This window comes from Tyto alba, unplaced genomic scaffold (assembly GCF_018691265.1).
Source record: "Tyto alba isolate M040663 unplaced genomic scaffold, T.alba_DEE_v4.0 Super-Scaffold_41, whole genome shotgun sequence".
NCBI lineage: Eukaryota > Metazoa > Chordata > Aves > Strigiformes > Tytonidae > Tyto > Tyto alba.
The window spans coordinates 17022425-17047653 of record NW_024881317.1 but is presented as its reverse complement, the minus strand read 5'-3'; the positions used below and the strand labels follow the sequence as shown (position 1 = coordinate 17047653).

General features: G+C 42.4%; 3 protein-coding genes and 1 long non-coding RNA gene across 14 annotated transcripts in view; 2 read left to right on the top strand and 2 right to left on the bottom strand.

Annotated features, from left to right (window-relative positions):
• The first annotated feature begins 33 nt into the window (after positions 1-33).
• On the top strand, positions 34-9480 carry ADAL (adenosine deaminase like). Of its 4 annotated transcripts, XM_042804217.1 has the most exons (11): positions 76-132; positions 510-643; positions 1795-1925; positions 2453-2513; positions 3263-3350; positions 3924-4005; positions 4780-4906; positions 5595-5675; positions 6664-6802; positions 7286-7386; positions 8758-9480. In XM_042804217.1, the coding sequence occupies exons 3-11, from the start codon at positions 1837-1839 to the stop codon at positions 8947-8949; spliced, it is 960 nt and encodes a 319-aa protein (XP_042660151.1). In that variant the 5' UTR covers positions 76-132; positions 510-643; positions 1795-1836; the 3' UTR covers positions 8950-9480. The 4 variants fall into 4 exon arrangements, with proteins under 4 accessions (XP_042660150.1, XP_042660148.1, XP_042660151.1 ...); XM_042804216.1 differs by lacking the exon at positions 510-643 and having other exon boundaries at positions 34-132; positions 6664-6754; XM_042804214.1 differs by lacking the exon at positions 510-643 and having other exon boundaries at positions 34-132.
• On the bottom strand, positions 9192-25207 carry LOC122154569. The gene is made up of 3 exons (XR_006166613.1): positions 25196-25207; positions 21176-21177; positions 9192-9986 (listed from the first exon to the last, which is right to left on the bottom strand). It is a non-coding gene; the product is annotated as an uncharacterized LOC122154569 (long non-coding RNA).
• Positions 11739-22879, bottom strand: LARP6 (La ribonucleoprotein 6, translational regulator). 3 transcript variants are annotated; one of them, XM_032990164.2, is made up of 3 exons: positions 22689-22879; positions 15534-15726; positions 11739-14446 (listed from the first exon to the last, which is right to left on the bottom strand). In XM_032990164.2, the coding sequence occupies exons 2-3, from the start codon at positions 15573-15575 to the stop codon at positions 13361-13363; spliced, it is 1128 nt and encodes a 375-aa protein (XP_032846055.1). In that variant the 5' UTR covers positions 15576-15726; positions 22689-22879; the 3' UTR covers positions 11739-13360. The 3 variants fall into 3 exon arrangements, with proteins under 3 accessions (XP_032846055.1, XP_042660146.1, XP_032846053.1); XM_042804212.1 differs by lacking the exon at positions 22689-22879 and adding an exon at positions 20217-20529; XM_032990162.2 differs by lacking the exon at positions 22689-22879 and adding an exon at positions 15835-20136.
• LRRC49 (leucine rich repeat containing 49) overlaps positions 22947-25229 on the top strand; it is a 46332-nt gene continuing 44049 nt past the window's right edge. For 2 of the 6 annotated variants that reach the window (XM_042804206.1, XM_042804210.1), the window contains exons 1-3: positions 22947-23098; positions 23900-23962; positions 24472-24559. In XM_042804206.1, the coding sequence (XP_042660140.1) occupies positions 23045-23098; positions 23900-23962; positions 24472-24559 (205 nt within the window). In that variant the 5' untranslated portion in view covers positions 22947-23044. Of the gene's footprint in view, positions 23099-23130; positions 23482-23899; positions 23963-24471; positions 24560-25229 lie in introns of those variants that run through there. The other 4 variants (XM_032990156.2, XM_042804207.1, XM_042804209.1 and 1 more) reach the window with 4 other exon arrangements.

The window sequence follows — 25229 nt, the reverse complement described above, 5'->3', positions numbered from 1 at the left end:
CGCGCACGGCTGGAGGGGGGGCGTGGCCTCCGCTGTGACCCCGCCCCCCGCCCGCCCCCCGCTGCCACAGGCGCCGTCATGGCGGCGGAGCGGGAGCGGGACCTGCGCTTCTACCGGCGGCTGCCCAAAGTGGTGAGGGGCGGCGGGGGCGGCGCGGCCGGGGCGGCGCGGCCGGGGCGGCGGAGCTCCGCGGGAGCGCGCGGGGCCCTGCCCGGCCCTCAGGCGGCGGCGGGCGGGCTGGGGCTGGGGCTGGGGCTGGGGCGGGCGGCTGGAGGCGCACCGGCTGCTGAGGTCCTTCATCCCGCGGGACAACGCGGCTGGGGTTCGCCTGTGCGGCTGGCCGGCAGGTTTTAGCGTCTAATCTTCCGATTAAATCAGTTGAGCGTGGTCTTTATTTTCCTTTTTGGTCCTGTTTTTCCCTGACGCTAGCCCAAGAAGCCTATCTCAGATAACGCTTTTTTTTTTCCTTTTTTCCCTTTTTTTTTTTTTTTTTTTTTCGTGTCCCGAAGGGTGTGCCTTACTTTTAGCGTCGCTGTGCTATCGTTTGGTACGTGTTACTGCGTTTTTATCGGTGTCACCGTTCTGGACGCAAAACAGCAAACGGCACGTAGTCCCGCGGGGAGCTTAACCAGCGAACACGCAGGTGCACAGCCAAAAACACATCACACCACCCGTGTATTCTCGTGCTCCTTTTCAATAACGTGGTTTTTCAGGGTTTGTGTTCAATGTCTAACTGAATTCTCTGAGGTATTTTCACGTGTGAGACTGTGAAAAATTTAATTTAGTAGCAGTAGTGTGTCTGACTTGATTTCCAGAAGCAGTAAGCGTTCATAGCTCCTGGCATTTAGTTGGAGTTGTGCACCTTCAGTTTAAGATAATCTGACCCCTTTTTCCTCTGCTTGTGAACTTAATACTATAAAATAGGAAGCTGAAATATAATACTTTACAAAAATAACATTATGAAATCTTGAAGGAGTTACAACTTCAACATGTTTTTCAATCATTGGCTTGAAGAAATGTTTCTACAGTTTTTCATTTCCTTGTGAGAAGGGATGTGTTCCGGGGGGTGAGGGGGTGGTAACAAAGCAGATGCTCTGCAGGTACATTTTGAATGAGTTGGGAGGGCACTGGGGACCTGTTCCGTATGTCAGGAGCCGAGAGATCATAAGGAGCAAAGGTGGAAAGGAGAAATGGAGCTGAGGATCATCGTGGGTTTGGACTCCAAAGTCAGGTTGTACAGAGGAAGTCAGGCAGAAAGGAGGGCAGTGACACCAGCTGCTGTTAGTTACTCCAAAGGTAGTGTCTTGCTGGATTTCTGGTGTGAGTTAAAACTTCAAAGTACGAAAAAAAAGGTGAGTGGATGTACAGATGTTGATGTTTTTGAAAAACGTACACGTATATTTAACTCACAGTGGATGGGGAAAGACTTCTTGAACACTTACTATACTTTTCTTAATACCGAGGCAGCTGTTCAGTTGCTGCTCCTCACCTTGAATTGCACCACTCCAGCAATCAGCTGGAGATCTCTCTTTCCGGGGCTGGCTGTGCTCCTACTGAGATCAGTGCTAACAACAGCCTGACAAGAGAGAAGCAGCAAACGGGACAGCCTCAGGTGAACCAGTGCATGCAAAAGCATGAGGAAACAGTTATTACTCAAATACAGAGATAACTGTTATTTTATTTTCAAACTTGGAGTGAAACAATAATGTAGGATACAAGAATAGTAATGCAAACAGGGTATAGAAGCCCTCCTTTTTACAGGACCCAATCCATGGGATTTTTTTTTTTCTCTAGGAACTTCATGCTCATTTGAATGGCTGTATCAGTTCTGCCACTATGAAGAAACTTATGGCTCAGAAGCCATACCTTCAGATCCAGAATGGGATGACTGTGATTGACAAAGGAAAGAAAAGAACCTTAGATGAGTGAGTATACGTGTGTGTGTATGTGAACATTTATTGAGTGTCTTTTAATTATGTTCAAAACAGAGGCATGTATGGCCTTACACACTGACTGTGGAAAATAAATATTCAAGTTTTAGTTACAGTACTATCCAATAGATTTTTTGTTACTTGTATCTATAGAATAACTTCTTAGATTTTTGCAAACTGAATGCAGAACTCATGTTGATTAATTCCCTTTTTAAAAGATTGAAGGTTTTTACTTGTAGCACATGCTTTTCAGAGAAAATTGACTCATATAGTTTCCTTTTTTTGGAGCTTCAGGTTTTCCTTTGTGCTTCAGAAAGCTTTATGGCAGTAGTAATATCTGTTGCTAAAGCATTGTTAGCACCTAAAATCAGAAATTGCCATTCAGATGGTCTGTGTATTTTAAGCTACAATCTGGTTAATTGAGCACAGTGAGTACAGGTTTTCAAAGTGTAGATGTATTTTTTTGAATACTCATTTTACTGTTCATCGTTTGTCCAATTATTTTTTTAACTGTATTTTAGATGTTTTCAGATGTTTCAGATCATCTATCAGATTACCACTAGGACTGAAGATATTTTACTGGTAAGTTTATTAAAAGTTCACATAAAACAAGCAAGCAATACACACAGTCAAAATTAATTGGGCTAACAGCATTGGGTTCTAGGTAACAATATCAACAATGGTCCTTTCAATTGGAGGTCAGAATTATTATTGTAAAACACGTTAATTTAGAAAGACAGGATTTTATAACTCCTAATTTTTGTGAAAGCAATGAGCTTCCAATATGATGGTCGTTATGACCACTCAGATGCTTGGACTGATAACGTCTTAAAAATGTGATTTCTGTTCATTGTGACCAAAGCTTTGATTTACCCTAGTCTCCTGTTTCTTATTTGGTTCATTACATGCCAAAACGACAGAATAGAATTGCCTTTTGTTGACCTTAGGTTACAAAACTGTCAAGGAGAACTGTTGTGTGATCAAAATAGGGAGCAGAAAGCGGCATAGTGTCATCTGCTTCCCTCCTGTAAAGGGGCTTGTAGGCAGCCTGTTAAACTTACAGAAAGGTGCAGCAGCTGTGAGAGGGGTTATGACTGCACCAGTTGAGGGGTATTCTTGTTCAGACAAGGAAATTCTCATTTGTCCTAACTCTCTTCAGTACCACTGTGGGGTAGTATTTCCAGAGATGGAGAGCGCTAAAAACAGATAGGGCCTGAAAATTTTGCAAGGGTTTCATGCCAAAAAATAACTGGGTATTTTAGTTGTGAAGGAAGATACAACCAATTATAAGCATTACTTCCATGATGTTGAATACACTGTTTCTTGATCAGATAACTAAAGATGTTATTAAAGAATTTGCTGATGATGGTGTCAAGTATCTGGAATTGAGGAGCACTCCTAGAGAAGAAAAGTCCACAGGTACCGTCTGTTCTGGCTTTTAATTTGTAAGTTTGATGTGCTATAAAACTTAGTTGGGACTGTGTTAATAACAAGTAAAGTCAAATAAAGTCAATAAAAATGAGTCAACAAAAATATACTTTAAGTATAAAAGCAAAGATTTAACCATGCAAAAGCATGTCACTTTGCTATGAGGACAAAACCATGTTGGTTATAAATCTGCTACCCGAGAATTTGGGTTATTCGGTTTAGTATGACATCTGAGTCTGTTAATATTTTTAATAGCTGATATTTTCTTTTTATTACTTAATTTTTCATTTGCTTTTAGATGTGGTTTAATACAAATACATAAGAGAAGTACTGTTGGTCCACACTAAATTATTTTCTTCTAGATGCTTACAAGGAGGCTTAATTTGAATGTATACTTCAGAGTTTATAAACAGAATTAGAACTATCTAGTTCTAATATAGATTAGAAGACTATGGACTAAAATCAAACCTGCAAAATGAAACACATGAGGCTAGAGAGCTTGGTCTGCAACGTAATAAAACTAATTCAAAGATGTTTATTTCAAATGTGTATGTGTGTTTGTAGGTATGACCAAAAGGATGTATGTTGAAACTGTACTTGAGGGTATAAAGCAGTGTAAAGAAGAAGGCTTGGATATAGATGTAAGGTAAGTAAAGTACATGGAGTTCTTCTGTGTCAAAGTTTTGTGTAGTTTGATGTTTGGTCGTTTGCAGAGAGGTTTACAGACCATCAGTGTAAGAAACAAAATTATGCTTATACTAGATTACATGGAAACAGGTAATTCATCTAGGAACCTGAATTTTTATCTTCCTTTTTACTGAGAGAGAATGAAATTGGGTAAAGCTTTTCAGCTCTAAGGCTGTCCATTCTATGCAACATTTTTAGGAAAAGCAGTGTTTTTGATGGAAATTGCGTTAAAGGCTCCTTTTTCACAGCCTAAATTCATTGTAAAGATTTTGCTTGATTAGCTGCACAAGCAACCTGCTGTAAAGGAGAGGTGTTCCTAACCAGCAGAAAAGTTTCAGAAGGTGTCAGCGGTTGCTTGGAGGCAGTCTGCTTGCCTGTCTTTTATATTCAGTAGCAACCCTTGTTAAATTTATTTGTGGAAGCTGAAGAATTCTCATTCTTGATGTGTGCACCTCGGAGAGGTTGCTCACCTGATAGGGCAGGCAGGGAATGAGCAGTGTGTTGTTCCCTGCCTGCCCTCTCTCCGGGGCTATTGCATTTCCCAGGCTAACCTAGTTATCTAATTATTGTCCCTCTGCACTTCGGTACCTTCAGTCCTTGAACAGTTTCCTATACAAATACTCTTTATACTCAACCATGAAGGATGTGAAGTGCCATTCCTGTTGGTATCAGATTTGTTGGTCTCCTACTATTACAGCTTGCGTTTAACTTAATACATACGTTTCTATCCTAGATTGTTAATAGCAATAAATAGAAGAAGTGGCCCGGCAGTTGCTAAGCAGACTGTTAAACTTGCTGAAGAGTTCCTTCTTTCCACTGATGGGGTTGTAGTAGGACTTGACCTCAGTGGTGATCCCACCGTAAGTTTTTATTTCATTTTGGTCAGTTCTTGAGGATAAATACATGATGTTGTATAAGAACAAGTGGTTCTAATCTGACTTTGTTCTTACAAGTTTTTGTCTGATGTTTGTTGCTAGGTTGAATGGATTGCCTGTAATCTTGATACCAGGTTAATCCCTATTGCTGTAAGGGACAGATACTCTCACGAAGAGTCAATAGATTAATGTACGATACTGAAAAGTAATGTTTGTCTGGGAAGTGTCTGTTACTAAATTGTCTCAGTCAGATGGACTGGCTTGAGGCAAGTTAAATAATACTGCAAGTTGAAACTAGTTTAAATTTTTTTTAGATGCACTAAATGCTTATTGCATATTAAGAAAGCAAAAATGTTTGAGGATAGCTGTCAAATTGAAGTGAAATAGCTCTAGGTGATAGTTGTAGAAAGGATATCAAAATCAAGACAATTGGCTTGTTCATGTTGGGCATCATCTGTGCTACTGACCTTTGACCAATTTGTCTAAATTTGTGATTTAGACAAATCACAAACATGATGTGACTTGCTGTGTTCAAAACTAAACTAATGGAAAAATAATTCAGTGCAACTGTATTTTAATTAAATATTTTGATATTGCTAGACTTCTTAATAATTGTAATAGGAGAAATTTTTTAAAACAAGCTGCAGAACAGTGATGGTTTTCTGTCTTCAAGGCAGGACATGGTCAAGATTTTTTGGAACCGCTCTCAGAAGCAAAAAAAGCAGGTTTGAAGCTGGCATTGCATCTTTCAGAGGTAAAAGTTTTCTTTGTTTTTGTCCTTCTCTGTAATTCCCATTTTATAAAAACCTTGACGAAACTAAAATTAACTTCTGTGCATTTTGAACTTCTCAGGCCAAAATAGTAATGGTTTGGGGCATTTTAACAAGAGAGAAGAAAACAAGGATCAACAACCTTCCACAATCTGTTCTGAATCAGAAATGTCAAATTACTTCTTACTGTGCTATATCTACTGGCGGGTTAGGTGTGAAATTGAAAATTAGTAATATTCCAAGAGATCCACTGTTTTCTTCCTGGTCTTTTATCAGAAGTCATGTATAGTAAAATTTGCACATTTTCATGAGAGTTCTCTTCTGTCAGTAGAAGGGGTTGGGCTTCCCCATATAATCCATTGGAGTGATAGCTGAAGTTTACTCTGGCAAGTCTGAAAAATACTGAAAGTATTTTTATTTTTTCAGGAAATTAAGCATGACACATAATGTCACAAGCCTGTTTATACTTATTTCTATTTCATTAAGGAGGCTTTTATAGGATATTCCTGCATGCTTCTCTGAAAATATATTCCTAATGTCTCGGTGTTTTGTTTCATTTTTTTGTTCGTTTCTTTGGTTTTGGACTCTTGCAGTTTAAGTTGTTCATGCACCTTTTTTTTAAATCCCTGTGTAAAACAGAGGTTGGAGGTCTTCCTGAGAGGGTACTTTTTAAACTGAAGCATGCAAAGCTGATTTGAGGCCTCCAACTGAAAGTACTTCAGAGCTGCAAATGACAATTGTCTGGTTTTACATATGAATTAAGCGTTATAGCTTCTTTGGTGTGAAATTCCAAGTTGAGAGTCACTTCCAGGGACTGCTTCTTTCTTTGCAGGATACGAGTGCAGATACTTAGCCTCACTAACCTTCCTTTTGGATAGGATATGCTGTGAAAATAGAACTTGAAGTCCATTGTGATGATTTAATGTGCTGTTTTATGCTGCTTTGGCAAAATGTAAAATATATCTTCTCTAGATTCCAAATCAAGAAGAGGAGACCAAAATTCTCCTGGGCCTGCCTCCTGACAGAATTGGACATGGAACATATCTCAACTCTGCAACAGCAGGTACAGAAGAGTTAGTGCCACTTGTTCGACAGAATCATATACCTATAGGTAAGAAAAAAAGTTAAGAAAATTACTTGGTTCAGAATATCATACTTACTGCTGATTTAGTAACTCTGATTTGTCTTTGACTAGAGGTGACTTATAAAACTGTAGCAGTGTATGTGAGAGAATTGCCTGTAAAGGTACACTGGTAATGCATTTGTGTTTTTGACATATTTGTGGCAGCAAACAACAATTGATGTCTCAGATGAAAACAAAACTAGATCATGACTTTTAGTTACTCCGCAAGACTATGTGGTGTTTCTGTACCTGGTTTGCAAGCTCCCCAAATTTTATACCCAGCCAGTAGTTAAGAATAAATTGATACGAAATTTTCCTCGGAAGGTATTACCAAATATTTGGAGCATAGAAAATCAAGGAAACAACAGTAGCTGATCTTAATTGTTATTCAGGAACAGAAATAAGTCAGTGTGTCAAAAACATGTCTCCTGTTTTGATACATAGCCTTGTTTCTTCTTTTTTTCCCCTTAGAACTTTGCATGACCTCAAACATCAAAACTCAGACAGTGCCTTCCTGTGACAAACATCATTTTGGATACTGGTACAACATGGGCCACCCTGCAGTGCTCTGTGTAAGTATTTTGATTTTTAACCATGTATTTGGGCAAAGATCCAAACTAGTGTGAAATTGGAGAAGTATATCTGCTTTTTATGGATCAGAGCTGACTTATTAGCAATTTCTGACCTTGCAGCGAATCTGCTTATAGGAAATCTATGCTGGTTTTGGCCAGAACAGTTAATTTTCTTCACAGTGTTCTGTTTGAGAAATGCTTGTAATACAAATGGGATTTTTTTACTATTTCTCTTGGTTTTATTGTAAAGCAACACGTTTTCTTCTGTATAGATAAGATGTTCAGCTATACATGCAATGACCTTCTTAACGGTTTGCATGCTGACAGATTTCTGTTTAACATATTGGTCCAATGCTTGCATGTAAGCTTGTCCTTACCTGGGTATTTATGCTGTTGGATGAGAGTTCTTGAGTTCTCCTGACACATAATTAAGGTCCTGAAATGTTGAGCTACCAAGTACTTTTGCTGGCATTGGCAGGATTTTACTATCATCCTGTTAGTTTAATCGCTGTAATTTGTAGCATTGTCCAAGTGTGTGTGTATACGAGTGTTGCACTTGTTATTCAAATAAGCCTTTACCGTATAAAGTATTTATTACTGGGTTTGAATTCTGTTGTATTAGGTGTCAAATAATTCATGACTAGAGATTATTTTTGAGATTTTCAATTGTGAAAAGTCTAGATAAGCAGTGAGCTCATGTAAGAAGACAGCTTACCCATAAAGGCCTATAAAAACAAGAGAAGTAGGAGGAGATACTACAGTGTCTTCAGTTTAACAGGACATAGTTAGCATTCTTCTCTGGGGACACAAGGAGTCTGAACTGCAGATGGGTAATCTCATTAACCCTCAAATAATCCTAACTCACTCCTTCCAGATGAATAATATTTAGGTGGCTTTCGATCATGTTTCTGATGCCAGCCTAGCACTTCAGTCAGTATCAATAAATAGTTCTAGTTGACACTAAGTGCGGAGGGTGAGACAGTTTCTTCCCAGAAGATGTAGGAATACAGTGTGCTCTAGTTCCTAGAGTTGAGGAAGAGGGAAAGAGGAATAAGGAGACCAGCATGTACTGACATAGCTTGAATGTACACCATTTGATAGCCATCTTTCTAGCAATCTTAATAGGAAATCCTATTTTCTTAATAAATTGTGCCATCACTTTAAGAATTTTTCATGTATGTTTGAATAGTTTATTGAGTGAGAATAGGGCAAATAAAGTATGAAATAATTACCAACAGATGAAAGAATCATGGAATAAAATGTTAAACAGCAAGAGAAAGCTGGTTTGTAATGTGTAGAAAAAAAAACACATTTTGATTTAGAGGAACTAATTTAAACTTTTTTTTTTTTTTTCTTTCAATTTAACTCCAGACTGATGATAAAGGCGTCTTTGCAACAGATCTGTCGCAAGAGTATGAGCTGGTTGCAAAAACATTTAATCTTACTCGGTCACAGATGTGGGATCTTTCCTACGAGTCAATCAACTATATCTTTGCTTCGAGTGTAGTAAAATCAAACCTAAGGGAACAGTGGTGTAAACTGAAGCCAACTCTGTTTGATTAATCACACTGGTGTTCTAAACAACTTGGCTGTATTAGCTTTGTTAATAAGCATTTTTTACCAAAGTCCCCGGCTTTTTTCAGACTTCAGGTTTATAAAGCCAGCTCATGAACTGTGCCTGTGCGAAATGAAGATGACAGGAATGCTTCCTCTGTTAGTGGGGCTAGAAGTAAATGTTCTTTTGTAGCTGGGAAGGGCTCCCAACCAGTGACTAAAATTCCAAACGTGTCATCATGTCGTTTCTCTCCATTTGATTGGACATTTGAAAAAAAAAAAAAAAATTAGTTGAAATATGTCATCATACTACAAACATTTGAGAATCACAACAAAATAACGGCACAGCTGTTCGGGTTTAAAATGTCTGTGTTGGCAACATGACACTGAGCAGTTTAGATGTATGGTGTGCAGCTTTGGTTTTTGTATTGTTTTTAAACAGAAGTTTTGAGGAACTGATTGAATGTGAAGACAAACAGACTCAGGGAGAATGAAATATCTGTCCCAAAGGCATTAAATATTGCATCTGTTTTTATTGGCGTACGTGTGTGACAGACGCCTGCTGTGGACTGTGTAGTGTACGTGGTGGTGCCTGGCGCTGGCAGCGATTAGGCAAAGTTCCGAACCTTGAATGCCAGAGCAAGCTGTGAGCTACGTGGGGGAAATGGTCTAGTTCTTAAAATGCATTTTAGAATTGCTCTTTGTTTCATCTAAAAAAAAAAAAAAAAAAGCAATAAAAATAGCTTCAACCTCCGTGTTTTTGAAATCGCCACTTGAAGTGCGGGTGCAATGTGCAGGCCGCGGGCGCCTCGCTCGGTTCCGGCGGGGCCGGCTTCCCTCCGCCCGGCTGCACGTGAGCCCCGATGCCGAGACACCAGAATCCACGTGCACGTACACCTACAACGCGACCTAATGCTAGGTGCTGCTAGCTAGTGCAGGAAGTATCCACAGAGAAGGTATCTAATACCTAGTATGTTTTTATGTCCATTAATTGAACAGGCAAGCATTCTGGGCTCTACAAGGAATGCTGAATATAAATACAGTGACTGTTCATGACTTCTGTTTTGGTCTTTTTTCATAAAATCAGCAGGAAATAGTTGTTCTGGCCCCAAAGTGACAGTAAGAAATCAAAAAAAAAAAAAAGCCGAGGGCATGCTAGCAGAGAAGTCGATAGTCTGTGTGGTTACGTGAAGTTTCCACAGAGGGTTTTCCAAGCAGAACATATTTCTTTTGGAGATGGGGGAAAACTTACGTGAAGCAGAACTGTGGGTTTATATATTCTTATCTGAACTCAGAATAAGACCTCAGGCTGACTTTTTATTTAGAAATAGTACTTCAAATTACATTCCAAATAGTTTCACTAATCACTTTATCTTTTGTTGTTTGATCAAGTTGAGTTATCACTTGCTGTTGGAGTTTGTATTTTTTTTGTACAAAAATAATTGCTATGGTAAATGTGTTCTTTTTCCTTATTGAAAAGCTCTCTAAAGACAGCAGCTTTCTGGAATGTTAGTTATGTACATCTTGGTCTCAGGAGAAGTGGGCCTACGCTCAGGTGAGATGCCATTCTCCTGTAAAGTAAGTTTTCTAGTTTTGTATAGGTTATGGCCTTCTAATAAGTCTTCAGTAACAGAGCATTTGGTTTATTAATGAAGAAAAACTGTCAACTTCCTGTTTATTTACCAGTGGGTCACCCTCAGTGTTCATTTTATGTCAGGTGTAAAACTTTCTAAAGCAAAATGACTCATAATTAGTGTCTGCTGACATTTTTCATTTCAAACTTTAAGTGTTAGAAGTAAATTTGATTTTTAAGGTTTACATGTTGAATGTGACATGTAGATGTGTTCATTCAAGGAGCAAAGCCCTGGTAAATGCTATTTTCAACTTCCTTTTTTTCCTGCAAGCATACAGTGTCTTAGTTTTCTAAGATGATGGACTGTAACATCTAGCTCTCAGTATTTCCATTTAATTGACTTCGGTGCATCTTCAGAATACTGCCTGGTAGTGCCCCCAAACAGTCTGGTACATGATGACACACGAATGCTGCATAGTTTTGTAAACAAAAAAAATTCCACTTCCCATATGATTCATGGAACAGTTGTTGCTATGGTGAAACATACTGCTGTTATGTCATCTGGAGTTATGGAATCACTCTTCTGAAGACTGTACTGCCCAGTCACACAGGCACTCGCAGATGTGCTGCCGATTCCAGAAAAAACACCACTTGGTGTTTAACAGTGTTTGCAGCATCGCAGCCCATAATGGAATTCAGGAGGCAACCTGTGGGATTCCAGCTGTGTGAAGTGCAAGGACCAGGCATGTATTTGGGTGGCTAAAGAACGTTACACAGAACTGGGGGATTTCTGTATGTTGGTTTCTAACGGTGTGTTACTGCAGTTATTTACACTGCAGAACTTTTACACTTAGAGTGGAAATGAAGGTTGGAAAGGATGTGGAGAAGTTTTGGAATGAAGAATCATCGTCTGCTTAGAAGTTTGTCAAGCACCGTTCCCAAGTTGTACAGAAGCTGAAACCTCAACTTCTCACTGCTGCTGGGCTATTTTTCAGGAGCAGAACTTATAAGTAAAACTGCAGGGGTTCCTTCTTTGGCTTCAGGTAGGATTATAGTTAATTTTAAGTGCTTCTTGCTGAGCCTGCTTCTTAAATCCTGAGTTAACAGTGAGATAACAATTGTTTAGTTTATAATATGGTATAAAAATGAGTGTGGCAGTGTTGGAGTGAAGCATCACCACTGAAGTAGCCATCAGTAATGGGCAGAGGAGATTTTTTTTTTTTCCCCCCTGAATGCAGTGGAAATTTCAAGTAGCTATTTCTAGAATTTAACATGTTATAAGGTTTTAAGTATCTATTCACATGCAGCTCAACTTATTTTTAAAGTAAACAAAATAGAACTAGACCAAATTAATATTTTTGTTTATTTCCATCTGATTATATGAGGTAGCACTTAAAGAACAGTCTCCAGTGCTCGCTCACAGTCTTCATTCACATTACATGAAAATATACACTTCAGTTCTACTAAATATTTTCTTTGGAGATGTATGCAAGCAGAGCAACTGTTAACTGTACGTAGGCTAAGTTTCTCAAAAGGAACTCTGAGACAAACAGAGTCTCCCAAACCTCTATGTCTTATGATCAGGCTGGCAGCATACCACAGCTTGCTGAATACAACCACTACACTACATATTTACACCCTGCTCTTCAGACTTGTAGCTTTGCAAATAATGTAGTTACGTGAATTATTTCTATATTTAGGCATTTGTTCTGGTTTTGGCTGGGATAGAGCTAATTTTTCCTTGTTAGTAGCTAGAATAGCACTGTGTTTTGGATTCGGTATGGGATTTGCTATGAGAAGAATGCTGATAACACACTGATGTTTTCAGCTGTTGCTGAGAGATCGAGGACTTTCTAACTCCATGTCCTGCCTGTGCATGGATGTACGAGAAGCTGGGAGGGAGCAAGGCCAGAGCACTGGACCCACACCTGCCTGTGCAGTATTCCATCCTGTGCAACGTCACACTCCGTATATAGATGAAAGTTGGCTGGGAAGCTCATGCTCGCTTCTGGGATTCTCTTCTCTGGGATTGCTAACGGGGAACAGGCTGGGCAGTGGTCAGCAGATGGTGAGCAACGGCACTGTGCATTCTTGTTTGTATTATTCTATTACTATTTTATGTAATTTCAATTACTAAATGGTTCTTATCTCAACCTATGAGTCTCCTTACCTTTACCCCTGCAGTTCTCTCCCCCATCCCCTGCGTTGGTGTTCTGCTGCCCTCTTGGTTTAAACCACAGCAGCATTTCAAACTAATACATTTTAAAAAATAATGATGCACATAAGGGCATTGCCTTAGATAAGTGCATAAGATGATTAAGAAACTGGAGCATCTCTCTTGTGAGAGGCCTAGAAAGCTGGGGCTGACTAGGGAAGAGGAGGCTCAGGAGGAGATCTCACTGATGTTTTTAAATATCTGATGGGGAGGGGTAAAGAAGATGGAGCTAGGAGCTTCTCAGCAACACCCGGTAACAGGAACAGGGGCACAACTGGGAACACAGGAAATGCCACCTGACCGTAAGGAAACACTTCTTACTGTGTGGGTGGCTGAACACGGGAACACAGGGCCCAGATGGGCCGGGGAGTCTTGATCCTTGCAGATACTCAAACCCAAGGTGACCTGCTGCAGGGGACCCTGCCTGGGCCGAGGAGGCGGACTGGACAATCTCCAGAGATGCCTTCCAACCTCAAGTGCTCTGTGGTTCTGTGAAGAGAATATACAAATATACAAATGATAAAGTCTATATGAATACAAAATCTTTTAAATACTGACTTAACTCAGTCACTCAAGTGACATTTCTTCACCAGGCTTGACCAAAAGCAGTTGACTGCTGTGTGAGATTGTTGTTAAAGAACAGTTCGTTCATTCTTCACAGCCTTCCTTCTTTCACATCCGCTGTGGAAGCCTTTAGTGCCGTCGGGGCCCCTGGGCAGCCGCAGCACCCCTACCCGCAGACCATCTGCATTTTGTATTTTCCGAGCCAACATGGGGCTACTGCTGGGACTCTTCTCGTGTGTTACTGTTTGAGCTTTTCTCCTCTGTACCCAGGGGCTACCAGAAGGAGTGATACTGCTATCCGAGGAATAATCCGTACATTTCCCTGGAATTTCAGGGCTAGTGCTTGAGTTAAGCTTGCTGTCTTCAGCCAGCGGAGACTTTTTGATTACTTTTCTCAGTGAAGATGGACTGCTCCAAGGACTTGATCTGGGTGACACATTAGGACTCAAATGGTTGGCTGGGTGAATGATGGGGCTCAAATTACTTGTAGTATTTATTGCAGTACTTCTGCGTCCTGACAATGGTGATGTAGGATTACTCTCCGGGTCAGAAGAGCTATTTGCTGAAGATTCATCACCAACAAACTGAAGTTCCTCAACTCTCTTATTAAGGGATCTAGGCTTCTTAAGACTTTTGCTGGTATCTTCATCACGGTTCTTGTCTTTGGGAACTTTTTTCTTTGGAGGTTTCATGCCTATTAGGACAACTTTCATGCCACTCTCTTTCTTCTCAGCACACATGAAGTCATGAGCACATATGGCAGCATCTACTTCTTCAAATTCTACAATTGCACATTCCTGAGTTCCCAGCTGGCTGTACCGATTGCTGACCCTCCTGATATCAGGTGGTAGGTCCCTACCAGGCTTGAGAATACGAACTGATGAAATTACACCAAACCTTAGAAAGGCTTTGAGGAGATGCTCCGTTATCCTTTCTTGCATGCATCCATTTTCTTGTTGGTGGTTAAGAACCTGCAGCTCAGATATCATGTGGATATCATACACCAGTAACATCCTGGTAGGGAGGTTTTCACTTGGAAACACAGGAACTGGAGTCTTTCTTCTAACTTTTCTGTTATCGTCATTGAGCTCAAGAATGTCAGAGTACTTCAGTGCATAGGCTGTGGTTCTCCAGTCACGGGTAAGGTGTTTCACCTTGAAGACAGACACAGGTTAAGCAGCACAACTCCTCAAACCCACTCAGAATAATTACAGGAGGTGTAAGGTAGATGCAGGCTCCAGTCTGCAAACGGAAACCTGGATTTAAGTTTCCTGTGGCAGACTTTTGTGAAAAAGTAAACGGTTTTCCTGCTATACGGGGCATCAGTGAGCTCTTGTCCTGTTGAATCTACTGAAAATAGGAGCTGACACTAAATCTCAAACTGAAAATCATTATCTTAAAGCCTCCTCAAGTGATGGTCGGTCATATCTAGGTCTCAACCATGACCAAAATGCATGTTCTGTGGGTTTTATTTTGTTAAATTTGCCACACAGTTCTGCCAAGTTTAGGGACTCCATTTTATTGAACTGATGTTTCCTCCCTCTAAAATCTCAGTTAAAAAACCCCTGACCTTCTCCATGTCCAAGGACTGTTTTTAAGAGTTTATCTGTTATCCGTATAATCTGTTTGAAGTGGTCTGAAGAAACTGGGTGTGCCTTAACTTCTACACTGAATAGCTCTGCAAAACTCAGATTCAGTATTTTGACAAAGTGTTTCTGATGTAGTTTTAGAAATCAGTTACATACATATACGTACATAAGAGTTTCTAATGTAAAAAAGAAAAAAGAATAAAACCCTCCTCACCTTTAAGTGACTTCAGTTACCAGCTACTCTTAATTTTTGGATCTCCATACATTTGCAAAGGTCAGATTCACCATCCCTTCTCAGAGATAAGAAAGTAACTTCATCAGGATTACTTAGCTACTCATGTAGTAGCTCATCTAGAAATGAATTTTATCCGATGTCCCATTTACTATGCCATACTCTCTCCCAGAATGTAGGAGCTTAGTTGCTTAAAAGCCTATGATTTCTCTAACCAATCATGAACGAGTTCAGCAATTAAAGTTCTGGATGAGAACAAACCTAACTATCACATCAAAACTGGATCAACCCCTGAGAGAGGCAAAGAGGAGGACTCTACAACCACCTCTATAAAGTAAGTCATTTTCATCTCATTTCTCCTAATGTTTTTCGACTCATCAGGCTTACAGAGGCACTTCAAGTCTTAAAAAGTTAGCTTACCTTCTTAAAAGAAGTGAGGAGTTTAACACTGACATAGCCCATCTTATTTCTTCTCACATGCTTTAGAAGGAAGGCATCTTTCTCAAGGTTCTCATCTGAGAAGTAATATTCAATCTGTGCTATTAACTTCTGGATCAGGTCATCTTCTGGTGGTTTCCAGTTCTTGTCAGAGTCATCATCATTTTCCCCACCACTGGAAAATAGTTAAATCATTTTATTAACAGATCCTCATCTTACGTTAGTGGATTCAAATAGTCCTTCCAAACAAAAAGGAACAACTGTAATGCTGATTCCAACTTACCTGTTCAGTGCCTGTCCATAAAAGTATCACCCTATCCATCTGAGGCAGGAGGCCAGCTCAGAGGATGAAGCTTTCCAGTCAGCACAAGGAGTCAAGGTCCTGAGCCCATTCCAAAAGCTGATCTCAGTGTAGAACAATGAGACATATACACTAGCATCTTGAAAACACTCTGCCAACTCAGGTCCTACACCAAAACATGAGATGCAGATGCCCAGGCGCTCGGTGCTATACGAAGTTCCTCCGGTGAGTGTGTTTTATTTTTCAGGACGAAGCTATTAAACATAGGCTCGACATTTATGTGCTTCCTGGGTAGTGTCACATACCAGTGAATAAATATTCCAGCTTGATGCAACCATGATTTCTCAAGCCTCATCACTGCATGAATACAGGAGCCAGTATCCAGGGAGTCAGAAAGGCTGACAGGACTATGGCACTTTCTACAGGTCCCTTCCAGAGTGACAGAGTACAAACTAGCAGTTTACCAAGGGGCTTAAACTGTATGTATGTTTCAGATTAAGGACTTTGGTGTAGTAGCAGCTCAGGTACCTCAGGAACAGCTGTATTTCACACATACAGGGGTTGCTAAGAAGTCATTCTCACTTTCTCTCTCCCCCTCCCATCATGTTGTCTAGATATCTGTGCAAAACGGAGCACTACAGAGCATCTTATCCCAAAAAAAGGTACTGCAGCCATGGATTTGAGATTAACTTCTTGCCACATACAGCAACATGTTTGTTGCCTCAATACAAACAACCATTTAAATTTTTACCTAGCACTGAGGTAAATAGCTCGCCCTCAGACTACAGCCATAGATGTTACTCTAACAACTGTAATGCTCAAGGCTATCTTTAGCCAGAGTCATTTTTTTTTAAAAGCTTTTAGCAGTCTAGTTTTGCCATGGGACCATCATGGAAGTTTCTGTTAAAAAGCTCTCTAGACCTATAAATCCTGTATTGCTTTGGTCTCCTATGTACCTCAGCAACAAGAAAGGAGGAGCCACGCATTTTCCCCAAATTGTCTTAAATGGCTTTTGCAGAGCTCATGAAATCATTGAAGAAAGGCGCAGGCATTGCACTGGGGGCCGCAGCGGGCAGCCTGGCAGGGAGGAGCCAGGCTACTGAATCACCTTGCCTTGTGCCAGTCTTGGCCTGGAGCTGAACTGGAGCCGGTGCTCTTACTGCGGAGGGCCGTGCGCTGCCGAGGCAGGTGCCTGCTGTGCACCTGAGGATGCTCTTCGGGTCAGTGCGCTCCGCACAGGGACTGTGCTGCCAGGTGTGACAAGTTACAGCAGTTCTCTGGGACCTGGCTCTTCAAAGCCAATGATTTATTTACTTATCACAGTTCTTCCAGTGCTAGGGCAACACAGCAGATCTACATGGATACTCACTCACACAATCCTAGAAGTCTCCTTGTCAAAATCTTCTAGCCACTTAATGGGGTACAGTTCAAAGGAGTGACAGAAGTGAGAGAGCAAGAAAAAGATTTTTAAGTTGTTTGACAGTGCCAGAAGCAGAAGATAATAGATGGTGTTATGATTAAGATAGTAAAAAGGCCAACTGTGGGTGTGAGTTTCAGAAGGAAGAAAAAACAAGGTTAAGTGTTGATTTTTCATTCGGGATATTCCCTTACCCCACTACTACTCATTTTTCATTCACTGCTGATTCAGAACTAGTGTGGGCACCAGAAACTTAGACCATTTCAGCATTTTTACATAGCCACACTTTGCCAAGAAAAGCTTACCTGCAATTCAGGATGGAGCTTACAGGTTTTTTAGATAATTTATTAGTACAGACATTTGCAGGTATTTGGAAGGTTTGGATGGAAAGAATGGAGCATCATGCTTGGGAAAAAAAAAACCTAAAAGTGAACTGCATGTTTGCGAAGATCAGTACCACCCTTATTTACAGTGTTAACACACTGAATCAGAGTGAAACAGGTCTCGTTTCACCACTCTAAATTGAATATTGGTCACAGTCTGAAATACATAACATTTCTGCATTTGGCAGACTGCTCAGCTTTTACAAAATCTTTAGGGCTCTTACAGCAGCTCTCACTAAGTACTGTATAGAATTTCCACCTACAGCAAATGCAGTAATTTGTAACTAGCTCTGTATTAGTTCATGGTAATGATCAAATGGTAGTACCTCTAGGTGTCAACTACTACAAAAGTAGTTGATAAATCAGTATCAGTCAACACTGAAAAAGGCTAGTAATTCGCAACTTTCATCTGCTTTTTCCTCTATTCAGAGCTTTGTGAAGGATACACTTCTCAAAACAGTTAGGACAGTCTGAAAAACAATCTTAACATGGTGACTCATCTGGCTCTTAGTCAGACAAGAAACTAAACACATAACTCCTCAGAGAATAGATTTTGGAGTTTAAATATCAAAACTCGCAAACAATATATTAAATTGTCTGGATAGAGTCTAACCTTTTGACAAGTTTGTACCGAGTCTTGAAAAGAATAAGGTATTGTAATAATAAGCACTATGTGGCAGTACCATTTACAGCACAAAGTTGATGTTGCAACAGTACAATCGCTCAAAGGCAGTGCAACTCTGTTAACAAAAACTAATGGATACAATACTGGGTTCCTACTAGTGGGACATGGAGGCGCAGCCATCATTAAATTTCAATTTCTATTGTGACACATTTGAGACTGACATCCTCATAAAACCATTCACCCTTCAAGCTCAGATTCTTCCTGTGTCTGTGCATCCAAAACAAACCTGAGCAAGAATAGCTTTACTTTATGCATAGGAGAACCACCTCTTTGTTATCAACAGTCTGAAGATTTTTCTGAAGCATCTGGCAGCTAACTGGCTGAGGACTGAACGCCACAAATACTCAGAGATCTTCTCAAGAACTGTGGTGTCTTATCCATGGGGAAAGGTTGTTCATTTCTGAGGTTATAAAACCCCAGAAACTGAGGAAGAAAATCTAAATTGTCAGCTAGCTTAGCTGGAGAGTGAAATGGCTCATTCTCAGCAGTTTTAGACCATCACTGACAATGTTCCAAATATTTGGGTAAATAAATTCCTATCAGATGTTGCACTCCCAAAACTGTATCTTTACCTAAGGTTACATGTAAATGGCAAGAGCACGTATGACCTCCACTCACCTAATTTTAATGCAGAGCCTTTATAGTTCTCTCCATGGCAATACCTCTGGCCTTTCCTAGATCAGGAAGAGGCCATTTACAAAAAGGCAACCTCCACAAGAACTGCATGTACACCAGTACTGTCAGCAAACATTCCTGAAGATAGCACCTACTGTAGAGGATTAAATCTTGAAGAAAATAACCACCCCTTTTTCTAGTCTGGGTCAGCTCTTACACAAGTAACAATGTCAAGGAAAACAAATGCAAAAAAATATTCTGAGTTTAAGAAATTAGTAATTGGAACGCAACACTGTAGACTGCCATATTCGTTTGATTTATAAAAATAAGACAGTCACATATGACTGTGGAAAGACTAGTCAGACTCAGTTTAAGTGTTTTACTTGTGTCTCGCTACACACCTCCTGTTTCTGTAGTGTGTAGTTGACAACTTTTGCAGCTGTAGAATAATTTGCCCTCCCCAGCTACCCCTCTGTAATTTAAAAGAATGCACTGCAGTTTGTTCTGAGTCAGTGCTAGAATACAAAGTTAGAATCGACTAGAAAGAAACACTATTTGAACAGAATACTGAATTTCATACTACTGTACCTAAATGTTTATGTGAGTGAAAATATTACCGCATCTGCAGCTTTAGTACAAAACACAAAATGAACTACAACTAGTCAGCTTTGTCTCTCTACAGATTTCTGGCAAAAAAAACCCTGGATGTTCCTTCTACAAGTAGAAGATTTCGTGTCTGGTCAACTTGTCTCCAAAGCCATGGAACAGGTCTACTTGTCCATGTCGTAACTACTGAAGAAAATCTCTACGGTTCTATGCCATAAAAATCCAACGGTAAAAAAAGAAAAAAGAAAAACAAACAAACAAAGCAACAAAAAAAACCCTCAGCAAACACCAAGCCACAACCACCAGCCGCAAAACCCTTTCTGTCGAAGGCAACAGAATGTCGGGGGCAGCTCTGCGCGGCGCCGCTCACGCCGGCCGTTCGCGGGGGGACGCGCAGCCCTGGCGGAGGCCGGGGGGGGGGAGGTGGGGGGTGGGTTGCAGCTCCCGCCCCGCCCCGCCGGCGTTGCGTCAGCCGCGGCCGCACCGTTACGCGGGTGTCCGCGCGGGCCCCGCTCCTGGCCCCGCGCAGCCAGGCCCGCGGGGAGCGCCGGGCGCCGCCGGGGCCCCTGCCTGCCCGCCTTCCCGCCGCCGGGGCCCCTGCCTGCCTGCCTCCCTCCGCTCCTCTCCCTCCCTCCCCCCCCCGCCCCGGCGGACTCACCTGCAGCGCCCGCACCGCTCCGAGTCCTCCTCGCTGCAGCTGCCGCCGCCCCGCGCCGCCGGGCACAGCGCGCCGCCGCCGCCCTCCTCCTCCTCCTCCTCCGCGGCCGCCTGGACGGCCACTCGGATCCGCACGGGGCCGCTCCCCGCCCTCAGCTCCCCGGCCCCGGGCTCCGCCGCCTCGGGGCCCGCAGGGCTGGCCGGCTGCCGCTGGGCCATGGCGTCCGGAGCGGAGCGCACCGAGCCGCCGGCCCGGCCCGGCCCAGCCCGCCGCCGCGGCGATGCCCCGGGCAGCGGCCGCCGCCCCCCGCTCCTCCCCGCCCTCCCCTCCCGCTGAGGCGGCGGCGCGGGCCGAGCCGCGGTGGGCCGGCGCTCCCCGCTCCCCTCCCCGGGGCGCGGCCCGGCCCGGCGGCGGCGGGGTCCGTCCCTCCGCCCGCGATGCCGCGGGAAGGGCTGCAAAGCCTCGGGCCCGTTACACTTTCTGTCCCGCTGACGGCTGAAGCGGGGCTGCTTTTGTGTCGACGGGAAACAAGCGGCTCCTCACCGGAGAGCAGCGTCCCGGCTTCCCGTCCCCTTGTCCAGCCGTGGGGCTGCGTCGCTGGGTGCTGACCAGAGCGTTGCATTTTAAGAAATTCAAAAAGGTTATGCCGGGCTAAATTGTGGTTTTAAATGCTGAGGATGAGTTTGGTAAATAAGAAAACGGAGTGAACAAGGACATGGTTGGATATACATTATTTTGGTAGAACGCTCATCTAATTCTGCGTGGTACTTCAACAGAATAAAAACATTCCCCCATAAGAGCTTATTAAAATAGAGGCCCCTTTTCTGAAACCCCTATGCATTGATTTATATTTAAGACTGTTGCACTATATTTCAGTGGACAGTTTCAGCTATTAAAGTGAAATTTAACATTAATGTTTTCAGGATTAGAATCTAAAGCATTTCAGTTTACCAAGTAACCACTCACTCTTCAGTCAGGGAAGATTTTTTTTCAATACTATCTGAACCCAAACTGCTGAACGCAGGCTGGATCTTTAAGTCCCCACTTCATTGTGGCACCCTTGTTTTTGTCTGTACAATTAATCTGAATTGTACCCCACTGTATTGCTTAAAGGTTTTCTTCTTAAAACCTTTGGATGGACAAAAAGTAAGACTGCACTTGGGTCAGTTCTTCCCGTCACTGTGACCAACAGTGCTCATGAGTCAGATGTGCCAGCACAAACACACCATGGGACTACTGCTCTGCCTTGGTGGGTTTGGCTCAGTTTTTAATGTGCCTTAAGGAAATCAGTATTTTGTTTATGAAATACACTTACATGCATCACTAACCAAATCTCTAGTTCTCTGTTAATGGAACAGCATTTGCTAGTAAGTCTTGAGTAGTGCATGGCTGTACTATCAATTTCTGTGGCAACAGAAATACAAACACAAAATACACATTCTAGGAGAGAGTACATACGTGGATTGTGGATCCGATTCTGTACATGAGTGCATGGGAGTTGTTTGCCTCCCTGGGCAGACACAAGGTCAGGACCAACATGAGCAAAGAACTATTTTGTGCTACAGCTAACCTAGATGATGTCTAAGAGGGACATTTTGGTTTATCTGATGACTCCTGTCAAGGTTTAGTGAACTTGATTTTATAGGAAGGACACTAGATCTGTTTTTTTTTGCTTTACCAGCAGTCACTGCACAGAACTGGCTTTTGGCCTTGCCAACATTTAGCTCATTTCTTTGAAGAATCCTACTATCATTATCATCTAGTCTGCTACAAATATATTAATAATGTTAAGAGAATTAGTGTAGATGAAGACTGATGTAATTTCAAACACTCTGTTGATTAGGTCTCCATTGAAACTATCAGGCTAATGTTTTGGGTTGTTTTTTTGTTTGTTTGTTTTTAATATAGCCACATTCTATAAAGCTTTACTAGCAGAGATTAAGCAGTATTTTTAACTGTGGGAGAATTTAAGACTAAACGAATAATGAAGGCAAGTCACTTAGAAGGGTTGAACCCAAATCTCAACTGAGCTTCTGATACCCAGTTAGGATTATAAACCCATGAACCTCAACTGTGCAAAACTTTCATAGATTCCTTACGGCACATTAATTGTTGGCAGAGTATTGTCTACATATAAAAAAACCCACCGACATATTGTATATTTCTCACATGATAAGCCACAACGACATGATTTTTCTGGCAGCCTTTCAGCAAATGGTAACTAGAACAACAGGCAAACCTAAACCCGAGATACGGGGCGGGGAAGACACCATGAGGGAATTCCCAGCCCTTCCCCACAGCGCCAGGCACCGAGCGAGCTCTGGATGTGTTCACAAGCAGCCGCGACCCCCCGGGGTGCCGGGGGAGCCCGCAGGGGCTGAGGCGGCCGCTGGCCTGGAGCGGGCGGCGCTCGGCGCACCAGCCCCGCGCCCAGCCCGAGGCAGGCTTCCACGTCCCGCGGCGAGCGCGTACCTGCACGGCAACTTCCCGAGGCACAGCAGGGCGCCCACCTTCTTGCCCTTCCGCGCACAGTCACTGGCGGTTAGAATTCAGAAAGACACGACCGCATTAGCGTCTTTTTACGAGGGGGGAGCTGACGGGCGGGCGACGGCCGCGCCCCTGCGAAAACCCGACGGGAGGGCGCCCGGCCGGGCTTCGGGGGGCGGGGGAGCGGCGCGGCCGCCCCTCACGGCTTCTCGGCGGGCGGGGCCTGCCGGGAGCGGGCCGGAAGCGGCGGTTGCCGCGGTAACGGCGGAGCGATTTCCGACAGGGGCGGCGGCCGGTACGGAGGTGTGAGGTGTAGTGCGGTCCCGCGGGAGCAGGGTGCCATGGTGCCCAGTAAGTGCCGGCCTGGCAGGGGCCCTCGGGCCGCGCCCGCCTCGGTAAGTGCTGTCGTGGTGGTGGCGGCAGCTGCTCCTTCCTCCGCCGTCGGGCTGTGGGGACGCAGCGGGGGTGTTCCTCCGCTACGCGCCATCGCGCTGTGCCTCGGCCGGGCCGGACCGCCCTGCTGAGCTCCGCCGCGCCTCAGCAGGGCGGGCCCGGCCCGGGGCGGGGCGGGGCCTCCGTGGGGCTGAGGGCGCGGAGGAGCGCGGGTGTTGCGCGGGTTGGGGCTGCGCAGGTGGTCGAGACCGGGGGGGGCAGCCCCCGCCGCTCCGCGCTTCGAGGGGCGGGGGTGAGGGCAGCTCGGTTTTGTCGGCGCCGTGACTGGCGTGAGGGAACTCCGCTGGGGTTAGTGGTGTGCCGCCTGACACTGCCTGTGGAGTAGGTATATAAGCCCTGAGGTTAAGTATTTCTATTTAGCTTTTTAATTTAGAAGGTAGGTGCTATGTCATGTCATACAAATCAAATTAAAAGACCAGCACGTTTTGCCTTTTAAACAAAAGTAAATGATCATATTTAAGCTTCAACGCTTGTTTTCTTCATAATGAGGACAGCATCCCTACGAAAATTATGCTTTCAGTGCACTTTTGAAACTAATCCCAGTGGTTTCTTTTTAAGCTAAAAATTATTTAGTGTTGCTTACTGCTGTGATGTATTCTTCATAATAGTTTGGAAAAATAGTTCCTTCCTTGGCAGATTTTGCTGTTGAAAAAATCTTTATTCTTTTAAAAGAGTTACATTCAACTTACTGTGTTGATATGCGTTTTTGAAAAATGTCATGTTATGTTTCTTCCAACTTGCAGGTTAATAATTGTGGTCTTCAACTGGTTATCCAGACTTCATCGATAGCAGATAAAAGCAAAGCAGTAATTATTACCCTTTCTTTAATAGTTACATTAATTAATGTAGTTGTATGATACAGCTAATTTTGTGTGCTTTCAGATAGGAATTGCCTTTTCAGTAGTAATATGTTCACTTTTAATATAAATTCTGATAGTCTTTGATAATTTATTTTATCCTATTAAAGATACATAAAGTAAAAACAGAGGGATATACTACAGCTTGACATAAACTTTATACATATATGATTTTTTATGCTTCTATCCGTACCTCTCTTTATCCTGTAATTGCAGTACTCCTTGTAGGGTGGAAGTTTTTTCTTTATTTAGTCAACTGCAGGTGAATGCACTGTTAACTTCCATATTTCATTTTGGTTTCTAATGCTGAAACTTGTCAGTCATAGTATCTTAATAGAATGAATACTCTTTTTATTGGAGCAAGTATTTATTTATTTTAAAGCGTTTGCAGAGTTTCCCGAGAACTGTAGTTTTTGCATCTGAAAGATTTAACATTTGTCTTAAATATTGTGTTACAGTTTGAATTCAGGATAAATAAAGAACAGTCATCTTTCCACAATAGACTTCTGCAGCATGATCTGGAAAAAAACTATTCGGGAAGGCAAGGTGATATTCAATAGGGTTTGGTTTGTTTGTCTTTTGTATCTCTTTATATTAACAATAAAGAAAGAACGTATTATGGCTAGAATATGTGAGAGTGGAAGCTCTTCCTAATTGACTACAGTAGTTCTATATAATTACTGCTGCATCATGTCCTGAACCTGCTCTCCTTCCACTGCCTAGTGCAGATAGATTTGTTTGTTTGTTTGTTTTTTGTTTTTTTCCCCCATCACTTTTTGCCCCATTCTGTCCATGGAAGAGTGTCCTTTCTTATACCTACAAAGCCACAGTCTATCAAGTGCCCTACTAAACGTTCCCTCAGAAGACACACTGTTTTGTACTATAACACTTAATTGGGTGTTTAACATTTTAATGTATTCAGACAAAATTAGTTTCTAATTCAGAACCTTGCTATGAAGAGAGACTTTTCCTATTGTGCTTATGTTCTTTTTGGCTTTGAAAAGCAAGATGTTTGGTGATACCACCAATAATTGTGGTGAAGTCTGGAAGAGCCTTGAAACTCAACACTTCTGGCCACACTGCTGCAGCTTGCCTGTCATATTAAAACAGTGATTGGTTAGGATAGCGGATCAGTTTAATTATGGTGGCAATATGTTATTCATTCTGGTAAAAAATAGAGACCAACAGCTGTTCAGAATGGATTGATTTTTAGAGA

Excerpts from the sequence above, each read along its gene's own strand:
- LARP6 (XM_042804212.1), bottom strand. The coding sequence starts at position 20,434 with ATGGCCCAGCGGCAGCCGGCCAGCCCTGCGGGCCCCGAGGCGGCGGAG. Across the intron at positions 15,727-20,216 it reads GAGCGGTGCGGGCGCTGCAG|TGGTGGGGAAAATGATGATG; the intron begins GTGAGTCCGCCG and ends ACTATTTTCCAG. Across the intron at positions 14,447-15,533 it reads TCCTCACTTCTTTTAAGAAG|GTGAAACACCTTACCCGTGA; the intron begins GTAAGCTAACTT and ends TCTGTCTTCAAG.
- ADAL (XM_042804215.1), top strand. The coding sequence starts at position 1,191 with ATGGAGCTGAGGATCATCGTGGGTTTGGACTCCAAAGTCAGGTTGTAC. Across the intron at positions 1,353-1,794 it reads TTCAAAGTACGAAAAAAAAG|GAACTTCATGCTCATTTGAA; the intron begins GTGAGTGGATGT and ends TTTTTTCTCTAG. Across the intron at positions 4,006-4,779 it reads GGCTTGGATATAGATGTAAG|ATTGTTAATAGCAATAAATA; the intron begins GTAAGTAAAGTA and ends TTTCTATCCTAG.